General features: G+C 42.6%; 1 protein-coding gene across 2 annotated transcripts in view; it reads right to left on the bottom strand.

Annotated features, from left to right (window-relative positions):
* KCNH5 (potassium voltage-gated channel subfamily H member 5) overlaps window positions 1-17,757 on the bottom strand; it is a 518,579-nt gene extending 500,822 nt beyond the window's left edge. For both annotated transcript variants that reach the window (XM_077464367.1, XM_077464368.1), the window contains exon 1: window positions 17,155-17,757. In XM_077464367.1, coding sequence (XP_077320493.1) covers window positions 17,155-17,227 — 73 coding nt within the window. In that variant the 5' untranslated portion in view covers window positions 17,228-17,757. The remainder of the gene's footprint in view (window positions 1-17,154) is intronic.
* Between the last annotated feature and the right edge of the window lie 4,147 nt (window positions 17,758-21,904).

Genomic DNA, 21,904 nt, shown 5'->3' with positions numbered 1-21,904 from the left:
AAGGGCCTCATACCCACAACCCTCGCCCGGTGGTTGTGCGGTCTGTGGGCGGGGAGCTTATCAGAATCTGGAAGACCCCCTTTAACAAGGGGACCCCCAGATCCCGGCCTTCCCCCCCCCCCCCCTGTGTGAAATGGTATTTCACAAAAAAAAGTGTCAAAATGGTAAGACAAAGACACAACTTAGGACAAGTCCTTTATTAAAAAAAAGTCCATTCATCTTCATCTCTTGCTCCGCCGACGGACCGAATAAAAAAAAAAAAAAACTAAAAAAAAAACAAAGCCACGACCAACCCGCCTCCATGGGAGGCACCTGCCATATGACACATCCTCGCAGGTGACCGTTCTTTTACAACTGAGGGTGGGGCCACACGGTGACGTTCCCGGGTTACCCCGCCACTTGGTCACGTAAATGGGTGGCCCCGCCCCCTCTGACACCTGGGAAAGCCATGGGGGAAGTCCCAGTGTATCAGAGGGGGCGGGGTCACCCGGGAACGTCACAGTGTGGTCCCCCCCCTCAGTTATAAAAGAACTGTCACCTGTGAGGACACCTCATACGTTGGGTGCCTCTCATGGAGGCGAGTTGGTCGCGGCTTTGTTTTCTTTTTATCTTTTTCCGTCCGTCAGAGGAGCGAGAGAAGAAGATGAATGGACTTCGTGGGACATTGTTATTTTTTAATAAAGGACTTGTCCCAAGCTGTGTCTTGTCTTTTGTACCATTTTGACACTTTTTTGTGATATAGTAGGGGTATATTTGTACCAGATTACCATTTCACAGGGGGGGGCGGGATCTGAGGGTCTCCTTGTTAAAGGGGGCTTCCAGATTCTGATCAGCCCCCCCCGCAGACCCCCACAACCACAGAAAAAGTGTTGTGGGGATGAGGCCCTTGTCCCCATCAACATGAGGACAAGGTGTTTTGGGGGGCTACCCCAAAACACCCTCCCTATGTTGAGGGCATGTGGCCCAGTATGGTTTAAGGGGGGGCGCGCTCTCATCCCCCCTAAGGGTCTGGTATGGATTAAAAAAAAAAAAAAATTGGCACGAGGTTCCCCTTAATATCCATACCAGGCCAGAAGGGTCTGGTACGGAATTTGGGGGGACCTCAAACACAATTTTTTTTTATGTTGGTTAGGTGTTTCTCTTAATACTCATACCAGACCCAAAGGGACTGTGGGGGAATCCCATGCTGTTTTTTTCAATGACTTCTGTATTGCCGGGACTGACAATTCATTATAGCCTCAAGTACTTTTAAATTACTTTTTTCCTTTAGAAATTTAATTTTGTGAAGGGACTGTTCCAAACACGGGAAAAATTTGACACTTTACAGGCATACTATAGATACCCCCCAGGTACGAAATTTAAAGGAATATTTCACTTTTATTGTTTCACTTTAAGTATTATTAAAATCATTGGTCCCGAAAAAAACCTTTTTTTTTTGCATTGATACATGTCCACTGGGGCAGGACCCGGGTCCCAAAACACTTTTTATGACAATAGCTTGCATATAAGCCTTTAAAATTAGCACTTTTGATTTTTCATGTTAATGTCCCATAGACTTTAATGGTGTTCTGGCGGCTTTCAAATTTGCCCCGAACACCGCATATTGTTTGGTGTTCTGCAGTACAACCAAAAGTTTGGCCCGAACTTATGCTCGGGCTGAACCATTCTCCCATCCCTACTCTGAAACCCGTTTCTGGACTTTTATGGTTTGAGCCACCGTTGAGTGTACATCCAGGGAAGCCTTGCTATGCAGGAGCTGCCTTGCCAGAGACATTCAGCTTGATGTTTTTCCTGTATCTGAGTACACATGCAAGTGTAAAAGTGCCCGGCGCCTCTCTGAGTACGTTAATAAACTCTTTTGGGCGTTTTTAAAAAATAACTCTTAAAAAAAATCTAAGAAATAAAGAAAAAAAATGAACCCTTCAGCCACAAAAATATAATTCTGACACACCAGGCATGCTGGAAACAGAAATCTTGTGTAAGGTTAAGACCGCTTTCACTTTGGGGCCCGTGCATTCACAGTAAAGCGCCGCTCGTTTTAACTGCGCTTTACTGCTGTTTATGCAGCACTTTTTGGCTGCTAGCGAGGGCGTATTTAACCATAAAAAAGGGGTTAAAAACTCCCATGTTGCGGCGCTTCTAAAGAGCTTTTCAAGTGCTTTAGAAACCCTGCCCATTGCAATGAATGTATACGGTGCTGTCAAACCGCCCCAAAAATTCTGATTGCAGGACTTTTTATAACGCCCTGCAAGCGCACCGCCTGGGTGTGAACGCACCCAGTGCAATGAATGTGAGGCAGTTTTCAGGCACTATTTCTAGAGCTAAAATGCCTGAAAACGTGCCTCAGTGTGAAAGTGGTTGGAGCTTACGCGTTGGTATTCTCCTCATCCAAATACATCCTTTGAAGCAAACTGAAAAGGCTGAAGGTTCAAATTTGTGGGAACCATGTGGGTTCTATATAAGAACTGTAAAGATGGTTCTATCAAGATTACTCTGTAGGCTTAGTGAACATAACCAGCTCTTTAGTTACCAATTGATACCAAGTCTTACCAATTGATTATGGTAGCCCCTGACCAGAAATCAAAGGAAACAATTCTGAATGCCACCTAACTAGGTCATGGGTGAAAGGAAAGTTGAAGCAGAATTTCCAATTGTTCCTGGAGATGGGTTTCCATGCTGGTCCTGATTAATTATAAAATTGTACTCAAATCTGTGAGGGTTGTCGAAACCATTTTTTGTGTGGATTTAAAGAAGCAGGAGTTGTACTCCAGGGAAAAATGAACAGCTGTAGCAAGTTTAGTCTGAGGACAGGCCACCAATTAAAAAGGTTTGTTGTTTTGCTAAACCTAGAATACATATTGTATTGCTCAACTGCACAAACCCACATTTAGGCATGCAAATGAATGAGTTAGAGGAATGACTTGTACTCCCCTACCCCCTGCTCAGGGCCAGCGCTAGGCAAACTAGGCATGGCCGATGACTTCCCCACTAGCCTGGCCGGGGAACACGAGGGGCCCTACACAGGGCTGGGATGCTGACTGACTCTCCAGAGAAAGCAGCAGTCGTGAAGGACATCTGTCATGGCTGCTACAGAAAATGTCAGCAGCAGCTAATAAGCCTGTGAGGAGGGCAATAGTGGAGAAGGTGGGCATGAGGACAGCTGGGGAGCCAGAGGAGGTGAGCAAGAGGACAGCTGGGGAACCAGTTCTAAGGACGTAGAAGAAATTCTGCTGCCCCGGAGAGTCCATTCTGACCCTGCTGTAGTCACCTGTGCGGCCCTAAGCAAGACTAATGCTGCTGAGCCGGGCAGGCGGAGGGCTTTTAGTGCAAGTTTTGCCTCACTTCATAAAGCAGCCCATAGATTTTTTTTTTTTTTCATTCAACTAGTGGGTTGAACAAAAAAAAAAAAAAAACTGACCTAGTTACTTCATCCATGCATTCGAGGTGGATGGGGAAATCACTCCCTTTGAGCTATTTTATTCTGACAGTGGGGAGACTTCCCCACTGTCAGAATACAATGATCAGCTCTGCCAGCTATGGCATATTGTGCTGATTGAGTAGAATCTGACAGGCTAGTTGTAAAGAAGTTGATCAGCAGATCAACTTCTGTACAACCACTGTCCCTATACACTGACTAAAATTTTATGCTGAATCAGCCAAATTTTTCTCAATTCATGTATGGCCAGCTTAGGAGTCAATATGGAGATTCAATTAAAATTAGACAGTCTGAACAGAAAGAACTTACTCTGTGCTCTCATTACAAAAAATAAACAATAAAACACCACACTGTGGTGCACCCTAAATATTTTTCAATAAAGAATGAATAATATTAGTAAAAGAAAAAATATCAGTATATTAACAGAAGAAACCCTCCACCCCCCCCCCCCCCCCCAAAAAAAAAACTGTTTACAAGGAAATTAGAGTATTTTAAAACACAACCCGATTTTACAAGAGAAAAAACAAATTGGCAGTATGGGACTTTGTGGGTGCTTATTATAATAAAATTAGTATGCAACAAGGAGCATGGCTTGTTGCCATAGATATTGAGGCACTAATACAATTCTATCCCTCATATGCAGGGAATACAAATAATACATAATTTCTTGGATGAAAGAGACACAGACTCTAGCAAATATAATGATTTCATAACGGAAATGTTAAGTTTTAGCCTTACCAACAATGTCTTTGTGTTTAAGCAATCTCACTACCTCCAGGTGCAGGGTGTGGCCATGGGGGCAGGCTGTGCCCCTCCTATGCCAACCTGTACCTGGTGGGGTGGGAGCTCGACTTATTTTCTCAAGAAGAGAGTGCCACAGGCTTCGGCAATGTTCTGACCTGGCATCGATATATAGACGATGTCCTCATGGTTTGGGCAGGATTAAAAGATGAACTGAATACATTTCGAGAGATTGCAAGTCAATAATTACAATCTAAAATTCACATACAATTTCAGCCAGGAAAAAAAAAATTTACTTCCTGGATGCAGAAATTTTCATCAACGAAACAAGAAATTTATGTTCAACACTGTATAGAAAGCCAACATCTGGCAATACATTATTGCATGCAACTAGCTTGCATCCGAAGCAGTTAATCAGGAGTTTTCCATATAGCCAATACCTTTGATTGAAATGCAATTGTACTTTAAAGGAAGACTTTAAAAGAGAGGTGGCTCTGTTGTTTCAATGCTTAATTTCCGAGAGGCTACAGTAAGACATGCTTAAAGAGAGCCTAAAATAAGGTAAAATCACAAGACAGAAATGCATTGATCTATGAACCAAGAAAATAAACAAAAAGCAGTGTCAACTAGGAAAGTGACCAGATACTATAGACAACACAACAAGGTCCAGAAGATGTACAAGAAATTCTGGTACCCACTCACTGCCGATGATAAAATCAATAAGCATATAAAGCCCTTTCCAGAAATTACTTTCAAAAGATCCAAATCCGTTAAAGACACTATGGTAGCAAATCACTATGCTGGGAATAAGCCAAGTCAAAAGGATGAATTTGGATGAAAGGATGGAAGGACTTATTCATGTGACAATTGCAACTATTGTCACCTCATTTTGAGAGGCGACAGTATGGGTTTCCCCAACCGCACTTCTTGGACACCCAGACACAGTTTACCTGCCAATCTGTGGGGGTGGTATACATAATGAAGTGCCGCTGCGGAGCCTTTTATGTTGGTAAGACAAAACATCCATTGTCCTGCAGGATTAGAGATCATATCTCAGCAATTTCGAAACAAAAAATGGAAACGCCTATTAGTAGACACATGGGATTATATCATAATCATGATTTAACAATGATCGGCTTCTTTGCTTTTGAACACATCACCCCACGTGATAGGGGTGGGGATATTGACAAACAAGTAATACAGCTTGAAGCGAAATAGATTTATTGTCTACAGGCAACTAGAACCACAGGCTTGAATGAGGGTATCAGCTACAAGCCCTTTCTATAGTACCATTAGGTCCATTCACGTGGACCCCATTTGACCATACCCTAAAACCATGGGTTTGGACCTTGTTCTCAAGGCCCCTCCCACCACACCACTGTCCCTTTTCCCTTGACGCTGTATTGCTATCTCAGGGCCGATTTTTAGCCACTACTGGGGGTCTTCTCATATGAATCCCCTTCTCCTTTTTGTATTTTTTTTTGCAGGATTATGAGACATGCGTTAGTAAATGGTTGCCATAGTAAACATTTGTATATAGTGTACAGTAACTGTAATATTGTAAAGGTGCATCCACATGAAGGGCAAGGCTCTCATAGCATCTTATGAGAATGCCATATATAAAACACATTCCTTTTTATTGGGTCCTTTAATTTTTTTTTAATTATTTTCTATTTCATTATTATCCTTCATTATCATTATTTTCATTATCATTCTTATTTTATTTCAGCTTTGCTTATTTCACTTATTCAGATTTTCTTCTCCCTTTTTTCATAATTTTTTTTAATTATTTTTTCATTATTATTTTTATTTTATTTTCATTTATTTTTATAATTTATTTGCATTTTTCATTTTATTCTATTTTATTTCCTTTTTATTTTATTTATTAAAAATACTAAGGCCAGCCATATACGGTTTGAATCTCAGTCAGTTCAGCAGGAACTGGCCGAGATTAGAATAGTTAACGGGAAAGCTGAATGTACCAAGTTGATCGATCACAACTGGTTCCCTACTGCCCATGCGCGAAGCATGCTGCACTTTATGAATGGCCCTGCGGCGGAGAAAGGGCGGCGACTACCTGTCAAAAACAGGTACCCGCTCCCCCCAAAAAGGTACCAAATGTGGCAGCAGAGGGGGGCAAGGAAACAAACAAGTGGTGCTTCCCCTTTTAAGTGGAGCTCCACTATAAATGTTTATATACAAGCTTTAAAAATGTTTTGCAACATAAATCTGTATTTAAGGTCTTTTTAAATATAATTTTTTATATTTTATACTCATTTAGAAATCACTTTGACATACAGTATTTAAAGTGGATGTAAACCTAATTTATGAAATTTGACCTAGGCACATATACTTGTAGTATTTTCTTATCTCTCTCCAAAGCCCCATGTATTTCTGCTGCTCAGTTCTTCTGTTATCAGCATGATAACTTCTGACAAGTTCTCTGACAACCAAGATAAAAGAAGCCTGAAATTTGTGTTGAGGTGGTCAACAAGCTGGTCTATTCACAGCACAGCTCTGCACAGTCTTTCCTTCCTCTGCCTATGGGGGGGGGGGGGGGGCTTTCCTCCAATCAGCTGTCACACCGTGTATGCTGCTAAGACTTCACACCCAGTGCTGAACAGGAAGAGAACATTTCTAACAAGATATGCACTTTCTAAAGAATATAGCAAGCTGAAGACAGTAGATATACATGTAAAACTTATGTAGGGAGATTTGTTTAATCTCTGTGTATCATCTGAGGCTGTTCACTTCACTGGGTATATGTGAGGGTTTACATCCACTGTAAGTATGACAAAATGCCGTACGAAGACAAGTTATGGAAATGCTAGGATTAGAAAATTATACCTTATGCCAGCATTCTCCTGATCTATGACTAGCTGCTGGAGTAACAATTATGGGGTACAGCCAAGCCACTGGTAATTAAAAAGGGTCTAAGCCAGGACCCTCATCTCTTATTGATGTGCTGAAGTCTTGAAACACATTGGCTTTAAAGTGGACCTTAAAGTGATACTTTTTTTGTTTAAAAAAAAAAAAAAACAGACATGTTATACTTACTCCTGCTCTGTGCAGTGGTTTTGCACAGAGCAGCCCTGGTCCTCCCCTTCTCCGTTCCGTCGCAGGTGCTCCTGGCCCTTCCCTACTGCCGAGTGCCCCTACAGAAAGCAGCTCTATGCTCATTGGTTCACTGACTGACAGCAGTGGGAGCCAATGGCGCCTGCTGCTGTGTCTCAGCCAATCAGGAGATAGAGTCCCGGACTGCCGAGTCTCTCATGCAACATCACTGGATCAAGGTGGGGTTCAGGTAACCATTAGGGGGTCTGCTACATACAGAATGTTTTTTTTTTTATCTTAAAGCAGATCCTGTTCCCTTAAAGCATTTTAAACAACACAGTGCCTGTGCTGTGTAATTTGGCTGATCCTGCCTGGCTATGCCCTCCCCTCTGTAAACTGACCACGGTATATCACAGCAACGTGGTCAGTTTACGTGCCTCCATCATCCGCAGCTCTCCTCTCTGTCTCCCGTGTCCTCTCCTCCATCCTCTCCCCCTCCCCTCCCTGCCTGTCTGCTCGTGTCAACACCCATCCTCTCCACTCCTGCTGCTCTCATAGTTAATGTAAAATGCTCCCATCCTCTCTGTATCAAAACAATAACTTCCCCCATGTCTGTTATATAATATGCTTATCTGTACCCTGCAATCATGTGACTCCTTGGCTTTCTCTCTCTTTGCTTCCCCAGCTTCCATGTCAGCGGCAGTGCTCGGCCCCACCCACTAGAATGGTCAGCTGGGCAAGGGAGAGCGAGAGGAGAGGAGCGAAGGGAGCCAATGTGTTCTTGGTACAAATAGGCATATTTATTTAACAACACAACACAGACACAGGGGAACATATTGTTATATTAAAGCAGGAATGGGAACATCTTATAGAAGCGGCTTAACAATCACTTTAATGCATAAAATGCTTTAAGATAAAAAAAAAAAAAAAAAAAAAAGTCTTCTGCCTTTAAAATCAATTTAAACTGTCATTAAATTCAAAATATTTGCTATGTGTATTTAGCTTTTAAATTAGGCGTTTGTGCCTTTTAGCAGAAACTTTCAATTGAACAGCTTCACTACATTAATAAATACCTGGTTGATCCTACCATTGCTCCTTACTTCAGAATAGTTGGTGGCAACACTATAGCAGCTGATCATGGGAGGTGGTTCCAGGCACTTTAAATGACACATCATCCCTGTCACCTCCTTTCTGCCCCACATAATCACAACATCATTTAGTGGAATGAATCTAGCAGGGAGGATTGACTGAAGAGAGCAATATGGACTGTCATTCTACACAAAAACACTGACTTTTAGTCAAAGGGTTATCTCAATACCCAAAATTATTAATGCCTTTTAAAATAAAATTATAAACTTTTTTTTACTCAATCGTGATGCAACAGCATCAGTCAGCATGCATGGGTAAACGTTCCGAAATGACATTTCTAGCTGTGTCACAGGATTATTCCTTGCTCTTCCTCCATATCTCGAAGTACATGGGGAGAGAGATGTAGAGAGGTCATGTGTCTGTTGTACAATCTTTTTGAAAAGGTATTTTAAGCATCTACAGTACTTTGAAAAAGTATTCATACCCCTTGAGATTTTCCACATTTTGTCACATTACAACCAAAAACAAATGTATTTTATTGGGATTGTATGTTAGACCAACACAAAGTGGCACATAATTGTGAAGTGGAAGGAAAATTATAAAGGTTTTCAATTATTTTACAAATGTGAAAAGTGTGATCAGCATTTGTATTCAGCCCCCCGTTGGTGAATACTTTGTAGAACCACCTTTTGCTGCAATTACAGCTGCAAGTCTTTTTGGAGATGTCTCTACCATGTGTCAGGGTGATGTGCAGTGATAGTTTTCTGCCACACACAGCGTTTTGCTTTTAGGCCAAAAAGTTTAATTCTCATCTCATCTGACAAGAGCACCTTCTTCCACATGTTTGCTGTGTCCCCCACATGGCTTCTCACAAACTGCAAATGGGACTTCTTATGGCTTTCTTTCAACAATTACTTTCTTCTTGACACTCTTCCATAAAGGCCAGATTTGTGGAGAGCACGACTAATAGTTGTCCTGTGGACAGATTCTGCCACTGATCTCCTCCAGAGTTACCATGGGCCTCTTGGTTGCTTCTCTGATTAATGCTCTCATTGCCCGGCCTGTCAGTTTAGGCGGACGGCCATGTCTTGGTAGGTTTGCAGTTGTACTCTTTTTATTTTCGGATGATGGATTGAACAGTGTTCTTTGAGATGTTCAAAGCTTGGAATGTATTTTTTTTATAACTTAACCCTGCTTTAAACTTCTTCACAACTTTATCCCTGACCTGTCTGGTGTGATTCTTGGCTTTCATGATGCTGTTTGTTCACTAATGTTCTCTAACGAACCTCTGAGGGCTTCACAGAACAGCTGTATTTATACAGAGATTAAATTACACACAAGTGGACTCTATTTACTAATTAGGTGACTTCTGAAGGCAATTGGTTCTACTATATTTTAGTTAGGGGTATCTGAGTAAAGAGGTCTGAATACAAATGCATGCCACAATTTTCATCTTTGTAAAAAAAATTGAAAATCATTTATAAATTTACTTCCACTCTGTAACATGACAAAATGTGGAAAATTTCAAGGAGTATGAATACTTTTTCAAGGCACTGTATTTCGCTTTGTAACAACATTTGATTTCAAAGTGAAACATTTGGAAAAAAAAAAAAAAAAATGTACATTTTTCCTCAAATTCCTCCTGACAAAAAGTACTGCACTTCCAGGTAAGTGATTGTGCCTGAACACCTATGCCTGCAGCCTCATAACACTGAATAACACTGATTATCTTGTTCAAATGTTATTTAAAAGTGGATGGGATATATTGGCTGCAAGTGAACATATTGTTCATGAAGTTGGTGTGTTGAAAGTAGCAAATAAAATGGGTAAGGCCCCTTTCACACTGGGGCGGTGCGGGCATCGGCGGAAAAGCGCCGCTATTTTTTGCGGCGCTTTACCGTCGTTTTAGCGGCGGTATGCGGACGCTAGCAGGGCGGTTTTAACCCCCACTAGCAGCCCAAAAAAGGTTAAAACCGCCAGCAAAGCGCCACTAGCGGCAGTATAGCCACGCTGCCCCATTGATTTCAATGGGTAGGAGTGGTGAATACACCGCCCCTTCACCACTCCAAAGATGCAGCTAGCAGGACTTTTTTCACCGTCCTGCTAGCACACCGCTCCAGTGTGAAAGCCCTCCGGCTTTCACACTGGAGTGAAAAGGGACGTTTTTTTCAGGCGCTACACAGGCGCTATTTTTAGTGGTGTAGCGCCTGAAAACCGCCTCGGTGTGAAAGGGGCCTAAGAGTAAGAATCTGTAAGGGTTTCACAACTGGGCCAGAGCAACTCCAAAACGGCAGCTCTTGTGGGATGTTCACAGTCTGCAGTGGTCAGGGCATACAGAGAAAATTGGTGGCAGGGTCATGAGTGAAGAAGTATCATTGATGCACGTGGGAAGTGAAGGCTGTCCCTTGCAGTCCGATTTAACAGAAGATCTACTGTAACTCAAATTGCTGAGAAAGTTAATGCTGGTTCTGACAGAAAAGTGTCAGAACACACAGTGCATAGCAGTTTGTGAAAAAAAGTCCAAGCCACGAAGGCCCCACCACACAACTTTCAAGACTTAAAGGGTCAGTTACTGACGACTTGGTGCCAGATACCACAGCATACCTTTGAAAGTCTAGTGGAGTCAACATCTCGATGGGCCGGGGTTCTTTACATAGCAAAAGGAGGACTTAAATCAATATTAGGTGGGTGGTCATAATGTTATGGCCGATCAGTGTATATCTGCAACGAGATCTATGAGTGAGATCTAAGGCACTGTTGGCTTTGTCTGCCGGTCTCCTCCTGAGATATGGAGTGAAATTCTGTACTACTGTGCTGCTCACAGTTTTCTTTGCTGGAGGGCCTGCCCCGACTACGATCAAACACACATTCATAGTGCAGAATAAAGCATGGCAGGTCAGTAATAGGGAAAGGATCAAAAATAGGGACCACTAGCAAAACTAGGGCATAGTTCTTTACCGTCTGCTAGGCACATTCGAGAGTTCAGCTCCTCTTTATCTGAATTGGATTTCTAATTTAAAAAAAACTGTTGACACAATGTGGAACGTTGTCTCTAGTAAAGAAATAATAATAGCATGACCTGTAAGATAATACAATGCAACAGGTGACTATACCTTCCCAATAAAAATGCATTTTTGAAACAAGGAAATATTTGTTAATGCATTTTCCCCTATGTTTCTTTTCGTACAGGAGGGTGCTTTAACATATTTATATGGGGACCTTCAATGCTCAGGTATATGCTGACATTCTACCAAAATAAATAGTTTGATGAAAGGGTTACATATATTAAAAAAAGTACCTTCATAACGAACAGTGCATTTACAATTTTAAAATATCACCAAAGCAAAGCCTTGAAAACTAGGCTCAGCAAGTGCAATTATATCTCTCATTGTCCTTGTCCGGACAATAACGGTTTCTTAAGTCTTACTGTAGCCTTTCAAATTGTAAATTACTGCCACATAACGTCATAAAAGTTCAAAACAACAACAACAAAAATTATAGTCAAAATTCTTAAACAGGTTTAGCACCACATCTATTCTTGTGCCTTCCCGAAAAAACCTGCCCTATTCCAGCAGCTTTGCAAGCAAATGACAAAATAAGCACTTTAAGACAACAGTTTCCAAGCAAAAGCCAATTTGTGTCTATACAGCATATACATTTTTAAATCAGGCTTAAAAATGTGAAAGGCTATTATGGATCATTTTCTAATAAACATATTCCAGATAAGACCGACAAAAGCATCAGCTGCCACAATCAAAACCAGTCCATCCTTAGGACCGCTGTATTTATAAATTGCTCATGACATCAAAAATGCAGTACTACAAAAATATTTTACAGTTAAAAACATACTGGGGAATCAAATTAAGAAACCACTTTGCATGTTCAAGAAATGTAGCTTGTTTGGGTTAGATTTTATTGAAGTCGTTTTTTTTGGGGGGGGGGTTAAAGTTTAAATAACAGAGAACTGATACATTTTGGATTAGCCTCGATCTGTAACTATCTAGTTTTTAATATGCATTTATGGTTCTATATACAGTATAATGCAATCATTTTCAGCATGCAAGATAGCTCTCATGAGTCTGGCTGTATTAATAATTGATAAGATAACTTTTGAGCCAGTTCACAAGCAAAGTAATAATAATGTTGCATTTTAATTTTTAGATTTACTGGTATAGGAAAAGTGATTTTTTTTATTATTATTATTATTATTATTTATGGGGAGAAAGAGAGAGAGAAAGATATAGTATAATAATATTATATATATATATATATAATTCAGCCCCCCCCTTTCCACAACAGATACTAGATCGCATAAACACAATGAATAAAATGAATACTATTTACATGCTTGCCATATACTGGATATTTGTATGTGACTTGGTATAATCATTAAGGATCGAATAATATGCATTACTTAAATTGAATGCCATCCATATCAGTAAGACAGGGAATAAACACAACATGTGAAATCCTCCACACCACACAGGGAAAAATGCATACATTGCAAAGCACTATTTAGGCCAAACACAATGAGCCTGTGTTAGGGTAAGCTGTGCTGTCTTGTGTAACCTTTATACTTTGTGCCTGTATCTTGGTAAGATGAGCTGAACATTTTAGGAGGGTACGAGACTGCTTGAGAGGTTTCAATTTATAGAAGCACTTATAATGACCTCTAGTGGCAGTTGATAAAAAGTAACATTACACAACGTGCCCGGGGGGAACGAGGACAAGTTTTTGCAATGTGTTGTAAATGCCAAAGTTAACCCTATGGTAATACTGCACGACAATGCTCTCTAGATACTCACGGTTGTATCACATCCAAAACAAACAAAAAGCATTGGTAGCCAAACTGGGATTTAACATCTGAGAATTCAACAATACAAAATGTCCCCAGATCCAAAATAATTGACTTTTATATATGCAATGCCAAGTATCTCATATGACACAAACACACAAAACCTCTAAAGGGAATAGCAGGTTAGATGTAAGCTTTGCTAACCAAACACGTTGTACTTTATTCCTTCATGCCGATGATGACATCTATACACTACGCAAAACCTCCAGTTTATTCTGCTTCCAACATTTTTACCACTCAACAGAATTCATATATTACTGCACAGTTATATTAATAATGTATGTAAACAGAACCATTTGTTTCTACATATGCTCGGTGTTCCAAATATCAACTAATTATCAACAGTCAACGCTTGAGGCTGTCTTGCCTCAAGAAGAAAAAAGTAAATAAAAGTGGTGAAAAGCTATATATAAATTAAGTGTGTGTGTGCGCATTATATATATATATATATATATATATATATATATATATATATATATATATATATATATATATATATATATACACACACATACATACACACACACCCAAAACACACACACCACAAACATAAATATGCATACGTAATTACAATATGTGTGGATAACTAAAATAGTTAGATAAAAAAAAAAAAAAATTCACACAACTAAAAAAATTATGTCATATCTCTCCTTTGTCATTTGGGGACACCGCATTAAGCTGGAACAGAAGAAGTACTTTCCAAGCTGCATCTTTTCTAACCAAACCAACATATCCAGTGATTAGGGTCAATGTCTAATTACAGTTAATAAATAAGTAACATAATGACTCAAATCCAACATTACAGGAAATTGCTAGCCTTGGCTTGGCTTTTCTTCTCAGCTATATCACATTGCAGTCCCCCTTTCCTCATTCATCCCTTTATTTCTTCACATTTGCAGAATTTCAACCCAAAAACCTTCCAGCCCAACTGCTTGCTCCAGGGGTGGACACACCATTCGTGCAGACTGTAAAGCTATACAAAAAGGCCAACTGCAACTTGGGGCCCATTTTACACTAGATGTGTTTCTAGCTGGTGCTGGAACCCTATTCTGCCATCACATAGAGCTGTCCATTGCAAACATCTAGGGCAGGTAGAAAGAGCTAGGCATTCTTCATGTTACCAAACCATTTTCTTGGTTTAGAACATCTAATTGGTGTCTACCAAGTTGCAACTCATTTACTCCTTACATGGCCAACAAAAGAATTATTTTTCCATTTATGCCCTAAACTTTTTGGACTGAAAATTAAGAGGAGGAGAGGGTCACTGTCTGACCCTATGTGTATATGATGACCCATGAGAGTCGATAGCATTGTATTGAATATCTGTACATGAAACATGCAGAATGTATTTATCATTTATTTTTAAAGCTATTTAGGCTGGAAATAATGGCAGGGAGAGGGGGGGGGCGTTTATCCGCTGTCTGGTCCTACGTGTATATTATGAACTGAGAGTATTGCATTGGACAATTTTCATCTCCATCCATACATGAAACACACAAAAGTCTTGTCCCATTTGCACTTAAAGCTATTTGAACTTGGAGAGGGGGCTCTAAGCCTATGTGTATATTATGAACCATGTGCTTGTTGCATGGGACAGTCCTCAGCTCCATCCATCAATCTGTACATGAAATAGGCAGAAGGCTTCTCCCCATTTGTTCTTCAAGCTATTTGAACTGAAAATGATGGGGGTTCCCCTGGCTGAGCCTATGTATAGATTATTATGTATATTATGTATAGATTATGAACCATGAAAGTTGGAAGTATTGCATTGGATTGTTTTCACACAAAACATGCAGAAGGCTTCACCAATTTGTTCTATGTTCACTATGTTCTTCAAGCCATTTGGACTGGAAATGAAGAATGAGGGGGAAGGGATTGGGATTCGAGTCTATGTGTATATTATGAACCCTGAGAGTTTTTTTAAGCTATGAGAACTGGAAATGATGTGGGAGGGGGGTGCATTATCTGATTCTATGTGTATATTATCAATCATGAGAGTTTTTTAAGCTATATGAACTGGAAATTAAGGTTCAGTGTTGTCTGATCCTACGTGTATATTATGAACCATGAGAGTTTTTTTAAGATATAAAAACTGTAAAAACTGGAAGGGGGGGGGGGGGTGGCAGTGCCTGATCCTATAAGTTTTTTTAAGCTATACCAACTGAAAATTAAGGAGGGGGGCGGGTCATTGATTAATCCTATGTGTATATTATGAACCATGAGAGTTCAAGGTATAAGACCCGTAAATGAAGGGGGGGGGGGGGGGTCACTGTCTGATTTTATGTGCATATTAATTTATTATGAACCATGAGAGTTTAAACTGTAAGAACCATAAATGAAGGGGGGTCACTGCCTGATCATATATGTATATTATGAACCATGAGAGTTTAGGCTATAAGAACTGGATATGGGGGGGGGGGGGGGGTCACTGTTGGATCCTATGTGTATTTTTATATATTAAAAAAAAAACTCTTGTGGTTCATAATATACACATAAGATCAGACAGTGACCCCCACTCCAGGTCGTATCTTATAAAAACTCCCATGGTTAAAAGTATATACATAGAATCAGACACTGAACCCTTTTAATCTCAATTTCCTGTATCTTAAACTCTCATAGTTCATAATATACACATAGGATCAGACAGCCCCCCCCCCCCCCCTTATTTGCAGGTCTTAAAAAATTAATAAACTCTCAATCTCTCATAGTTTACAATATACTCCTAGGATCAGACAGCTCCCCCCCCCCCCTCTTTCATTTGTAGGCCTACAAATGAAAGGGGAGGGGGGGAATTGTCTGATCCTAGGAGTATATTCTGAACCATGAGAGCTTGAGAGTTTAAGATATAAGACCTGCCTATAAACAGGGAAATTGTTGGATCCTGTGTGTATATTATGAACCAAGAAAGTTTAAGATATAGGAACTGGAGATTAAATGGGTTCAGCATATGATTCTATGTATACATTATGAACCATGGGAGTTTTTAGAAGATAAGACCTGGAAATGAAAACGTGGCGTATATGATGAACTATGAGAGCTCCCTGAATGCTTTTTAAAGATATAAGAACTGGAAATGAAGGGGGGGGGGGGGTCTGATCCTATGTATATATTAGGAACCATGAGAGCTCTTTGAAAGCTTTTTAAGATACAACACCTGGAAATGAAAGGGTCACTGTCTGACACCATGCGTATATTATGAACCATTAGAGTTTTTTTAAGATATAAGAACTGGAAATTAAGGGGGGGGGGCGGGGGTCTGATCCTATGCATATTTTATAAACCATGAGAGTTCTTTAAGATCTACAAACTGGTAATGAAGGGGTCTGTCTTATCCTATGTGTATATTATGAATTATGGAAGCTTTTTTAAGATACAAGACCTGGAAATTAAAGGGGTGGGGGTCAGTGTCTGATCCTATGTGTAGATTATGAACTATGAAAGCGTGAGAGTTTTTTTTAAGGTATAAGACCTGGAAATTAAAGGGGGGGGGGCACTGTCTGATCATATGCATATATTATGAACCATGAGAGTTTTTAAGATTTAAGAACTTGAAATGAAGGGGGATATGCGTATATTATGAAAAATGTGTTTACAGAGTATACCATTGGATAGTCTTCATCTCCATCTATTGATCCCTACCAAACATGCAGAAGGCATCCCCCATTTTCTCCTCAAGTCTGGAAATGTGGATGTGGGGGGCACTTTGAGACCCTCAGTTGTACATTTGAACCAGAATTGTGTCCAAGGCATTAGGAAGAGTAGACTTCATCTCCATCTACTCATCAATTAAGGTTTGTACTGGCACAGTAGTTGAGTTGGAGGTCCCAAAAATGGAACCTTCTTTTTGACCATCAGCCACTACCAACCCCACCCCAACCCCTGGGCACCATTACATAAAAACTTTATGGCCCCTGATAAAGTTCCTGCCAAGTCTCCCTCCCTGTTATGAATCCCACCATGAGAGGGGCCAGGAACTCACCACTAGAACGCCGGACGATGTTCTCCAAAAATGTATTCTGCGGTGCCACCAAGCCCCGTTTTCCCCCCGGCATCCTGCGCTTGGGAAGCTCTTGGGCTGGGCGGCGGTGCTGCTGCGGAGGCTGGAGGTGAGCGGATGAGTCTTCCTGGGAGGGATGAGGCAGTTCATGGTAACGCTCCTCGGGCGGCGGGTGCGGAGACTGTGGCAGGGCTGCACACAGGGACCTGCAGGCACCGGACACAGTGCGCCTGCGTAGGCTGGCTGCCGGCCAGTACCATGGACAGCGTCCCGAGCCCGGTAGACTAACAGCGCGGAGTGCCCGGGATACTCACATCGCCCTGCATCGCCCTTCTCTGCACGGCGGAGCCCATCGATAGTCCCTGGACGCCCGCCGCTCCCCTCCTCCAACTTGGCTCTCCTTACTTTGTAGTCCCCGCACTACTCCGAGCTCTCAGCACACTTTGCAGGCTCTTCTCCCCGGCAGGCTGTGTCCTCTCCCCGGCAGGCTGGAAGCTCCTCCGCTCTTCTCTCATCACACGATCCGGGAGCGGTGTTGGCGAGCTTTGCTCTTTGCAGTATTCTCCCAACCCAACCAATAAATCCTCTGCGCTACAAACCCCTCCCTCCCCTCCCTGAGCCGGGCTCTCCTGGAATCCTCTCCCCCTCCCTCCTGGGCGAACACCGACAACAGGACAGCCCGGTGTACCTGTCTATTCGGGGGGGGGGGGGGGCAGCCCGGTGTACCTGTCTATTCTGGGGGGGAGGGCAGCCCGGTGTACCTGTCTATTCCGGGGAAAGGACAATGGACACGGGGGCGCACCTGTCCAATCTGGGGAGAGGACACCAGGGAGCACCTGTCTAATCTGGGGATTGGACACTGTACAGCCAGGTGTACTTGACTAATCTGGGGAGAGGACACCAGGGAGCACCTGTCTAATCTGGGGAGGGGACACTGTACAGCCAGGTGTACCTGACTAATCTGGGGAGAGGACACCAGGGAGCACCTGTCTAATCTGGGGAGGGGACACTGTACAGCCAGGTGTACCTGACTAATCTGGGGAGAGGACACCAGGGAGCACCTGTCTAATCTGGGGAGAGGACACTGGACAGCCAGGTGTACCTGACTAATCTGGGGAGAGGACACCAGGGAGCACCTGTCTAATCTGGGGAGAGGACACTGGACAGCCAGGTGTACCTGACTAATCTGGGGAGAGGACACCAGGGAGCACCTGTCTAATCTGGGGAGAGGACACTGGACAGCCAGGTGTACCTGACTAATCTAGGGAGAGGACACTTAACAGCCAGGTGTACCTGAATAATCTGGGGAGAGGACACTGGACAGCCAGGTGTACCTGAATAATCTGGGGAGAGGACACTGTACAGCCAGGTGTACCTGAATAATCTGGGGAGAGGACACTGTACAGCCAGGTGTACCTGACTAATCTGGGGAGAGGACACCAGGGAGCACCTGTCTAATCTGGGGAGGGGACACTGTACAGCCAGGTGTACCTGACTAATCTGGGGAGAGGACACCAGGGAGCACCTGTCTAATCTGGGGAGAGGACACTGGACAGCCAGGTGTACCTGACTAATCTGGGGAGAGGACACCAGGGAGCACCTGTCTAATCTGGGGAGGGGACACTGTACAGCCAGGTGTACCTGACTAATCTGGGGAGAGGACACCAGGGAGCACCTGTCTAATCTGGGGAGAGGACACTGGACAGCCAGGTGTACCTGACTAATCTGGGGAGAGGACACCAGGGAGCACCTGTCTAATCTGGGGAGAGGACACTGGACAGCCAGGTGTACCTGACTAATCTAGGGAGAGGACACTTAACAGCCAGGTGTACCTGAATAATCTGGGGAGAGGACACTGGACAGCCAGGTGTACCTGAATAATCTGGGGAGAGGACACTGTACAGCCAGGTGTACCTGAATAATCTGGGGAGAGGACACTGTACAGCCAGGTGTACCTGACTAATCTGGGGAGAGGACACCAGGGAGCACCTGTCTAATCTGGGGAGGGGACACTGTACAGCCAGGTGTACCTGACTAATCTGGGGAGAGGACACCAGGGAGCACCTGTCTAATCTGGGGAGAGGACACTGGACAGCCAGGTGTACCTGACTAATCTGGGGAGAGGACACCAGGGAGCACCTGTCTAATCTGGGGAGAGGACACTGGACAGCCAGGTGTACCTGACTAATCTGGGGAGAGGACACCAGGGAGCACCTGTCTAATCTGGGGAGAGGACACTGGACAGCCAGGTGTACCTGACTAATCTGGGGAGAGGACACCAGGGAGCACCTGTCTAATCTGGGGAGAGGACACTGGACAGCCAGGTGTACCTGACTAATCTGGGGAGAGGACACCAGGGAGCACCTGTCTAATCTGGGGAGAGGACACTGGACAGCCAGGTGTACCTGACTAATCTGGGGAGAGGACACCAGGGAGCACCTGTCTAATCTGGGGAGAGGACACTGGACAGCCAGGTGTACCTGACTAATCTAGGGAGAGGACACTTAACAGCCAGGTGTACCTGAATAATCTGGGGAGAGGACACTGGACAGCCAGGTGTACCTGAATAATCTGGGGAGAGGACACTGTACAGCCAGGTGTACCTGAATAATCTGGGGAGAGGACACTGTACAGCCAGGTGTACCTGACTAATCTGGGGAGAGGACACCAGGGAGCACCTGTCTAATCTGGGGAGAGGACACTGGGCAGCCAGGTGCACCTGTCTAATCTGGGGAGAGGACACTGGACAGCCAGGTGTACCTGACTAATCTAGGGAGAGGACACTGGACAGCCAGGTGCATTTGTCTAATCTTGGGAGAGGACACCAGGGAGCACCTGTCTAATCTGGGCAGAGGACACTGGGCAGCCAGGTGCACCTGTCTAATCTGGGGAGAGGACAACAGGGAGCACCTGTCTAATCTGGGGAGAGGACATTGGATAGCCGGATGCACCTGTCTAATCTGGGGAGAGGACACAGGACAGCCAGGTGTACCTGTCTATTCTGGGAGGGGACATTGGATAGCCAGGTGCACCTGTCCAATCTGGGGAGGGGACACTGGACAGCGGGGAACACCTGTCTAATGCGGGAAGAGGACACTGGACACAGTCTGGTGCGCCTGTCTAATCTGGGGAATGGACAGCCCGTTGCACCTGCCTAACCTGGGGAGGGGACAGGTGCACATACCTAACCTGTTGAGGTTACATTAGACAGGTCACCTGGCTGTCCAATCAGCATAGGGGAAACTAGACGGCAAGGTGCACCTGCCTAACCTGGGGAGAGGACAGCGGACAGTTGGGTGCACCTGCCTAATCTGTGGACAAAGATCTGCACATGTATCTGACTGCTAAGGAGTTAAAAGTGAATTATTAAAGTGTATACAATGTACTTTCTCCCTATTGGTCTGTTAGATACAGAAATAAAATACAAAGACGAAAGAAAAAAAAAATTAAAATAATAAAAAAAAAAAAAGATAAATAAATAAAAAGGAGAAAATTTTGAAGAAAACAGAAATAAAAGAGGAGTAGAGAAAGAAATGGGAGAGAAAGAATAAAAAGAACAAGAGAAAAACGTCAATAGAATGAAAATAGAAAAAAGAAATAAAAGAGCAAATTGAATTTCCAGTTGATGTTTGGCCCTCACATTTATGCCTCTTGAATGATTGGCCAATAAAGAGGTACAAGAGTTTGTAGGCTCTGCCTTTCCAACCTTAATTGGATAGTTGCTTTTTCCCATATTTGCGCACCCTAGGTTTAGAAGCTCCTGGGGTGTTCCAGCAGAATGTGGACACCATGAAGTTGATTCACTAAAGGCAAATAGGCTGTTGCACTTTGCAAAGGAATTTTCTCAGAGAATTTGATGAAGCTCTGCTGACTCCAATTATAAAAATCAAAACTTTTTTTTTTTTTTGTTATACACTTGCATGTGATTGGGCATTTTCTTTTTACTAAGTGGATTTCCACCACATTCACTAAGCCAAGGAAATTTTCCATTGCAAAGTGAACAGCCTATTTTACTTTTAGTAAATCATCCCCTAATTGCAGATATATTGAGGTGTTTGCTATTTCTTCTCAGCTGAGGGAAAAAAACAAAAAACAAAACAAACAAACAACCTCTAAAATACCTTGGGTGTGGCGGATCAGCCCAATGTATTCCCCTCTGTTCTAAAATGTAAATGATTGGAATCTGCCTGTCAAACTCAGATCACTGGCTCAGAAATGCGGACAGGTGCCCCCTGTGTATCTCTAAATACAATGTAACAAATTATTGCTACATTGTATTTGTATTAGATTATAACTTTAGTTCCAGCAACCTCACAAGCAAAAATACAAATTGTTTATATTTAACCCCTTATTTACTCTTAGTCATGATAAAAGGGCGTGCAAGGAAACATTGCATGTTGATCTTTTATTTTGGTTACATTTACCATTGAAATCCTTTTGTTAAATCTGTCCAACAAATGCAAAAAAACAAAAAAAAAACAAAGATGACACCTATTGTGTCAGGAACATACAGCTGTCCTTTGCACACTTCCCATGTTATCTCAAAAAATCCTCCCATTCCATATCTTGCATTACAGAACAACTGATCCCTATGCTGCAGACATTATGAAAATGGGCAGAATCCAGTAGTTTAACAACAAACAACTTTGCAGGACAAAAATCGAATCTTTCAATTTCAATCCAAATTTAAGCCCCGTACACAAGGGGTAAATATCGCCTGAAATCAGCAGAT

Source organism: Lithobates pipiens, unplaced genomic scaffold, assembly GCF_037356315.1.
Source record: "Lithobates pipiens isolate NorthernLeopardFrog02 unplaced genomic scaffold, aLitPip1_a1.2 Scaffold_30, whole genome shotgun sequence".
NCBI classification, from domain to species: domain Eukaryota; kingdom Metazoa; phylum Chordata; class Amphibia; order Anura; family Ranidae; genus Lithobates; species Lithobates pipiens.
Note: the sequence above shows the minus strand (reverse complement) of the source record. Positions and strands in the feature narration are given on the sequence as shown.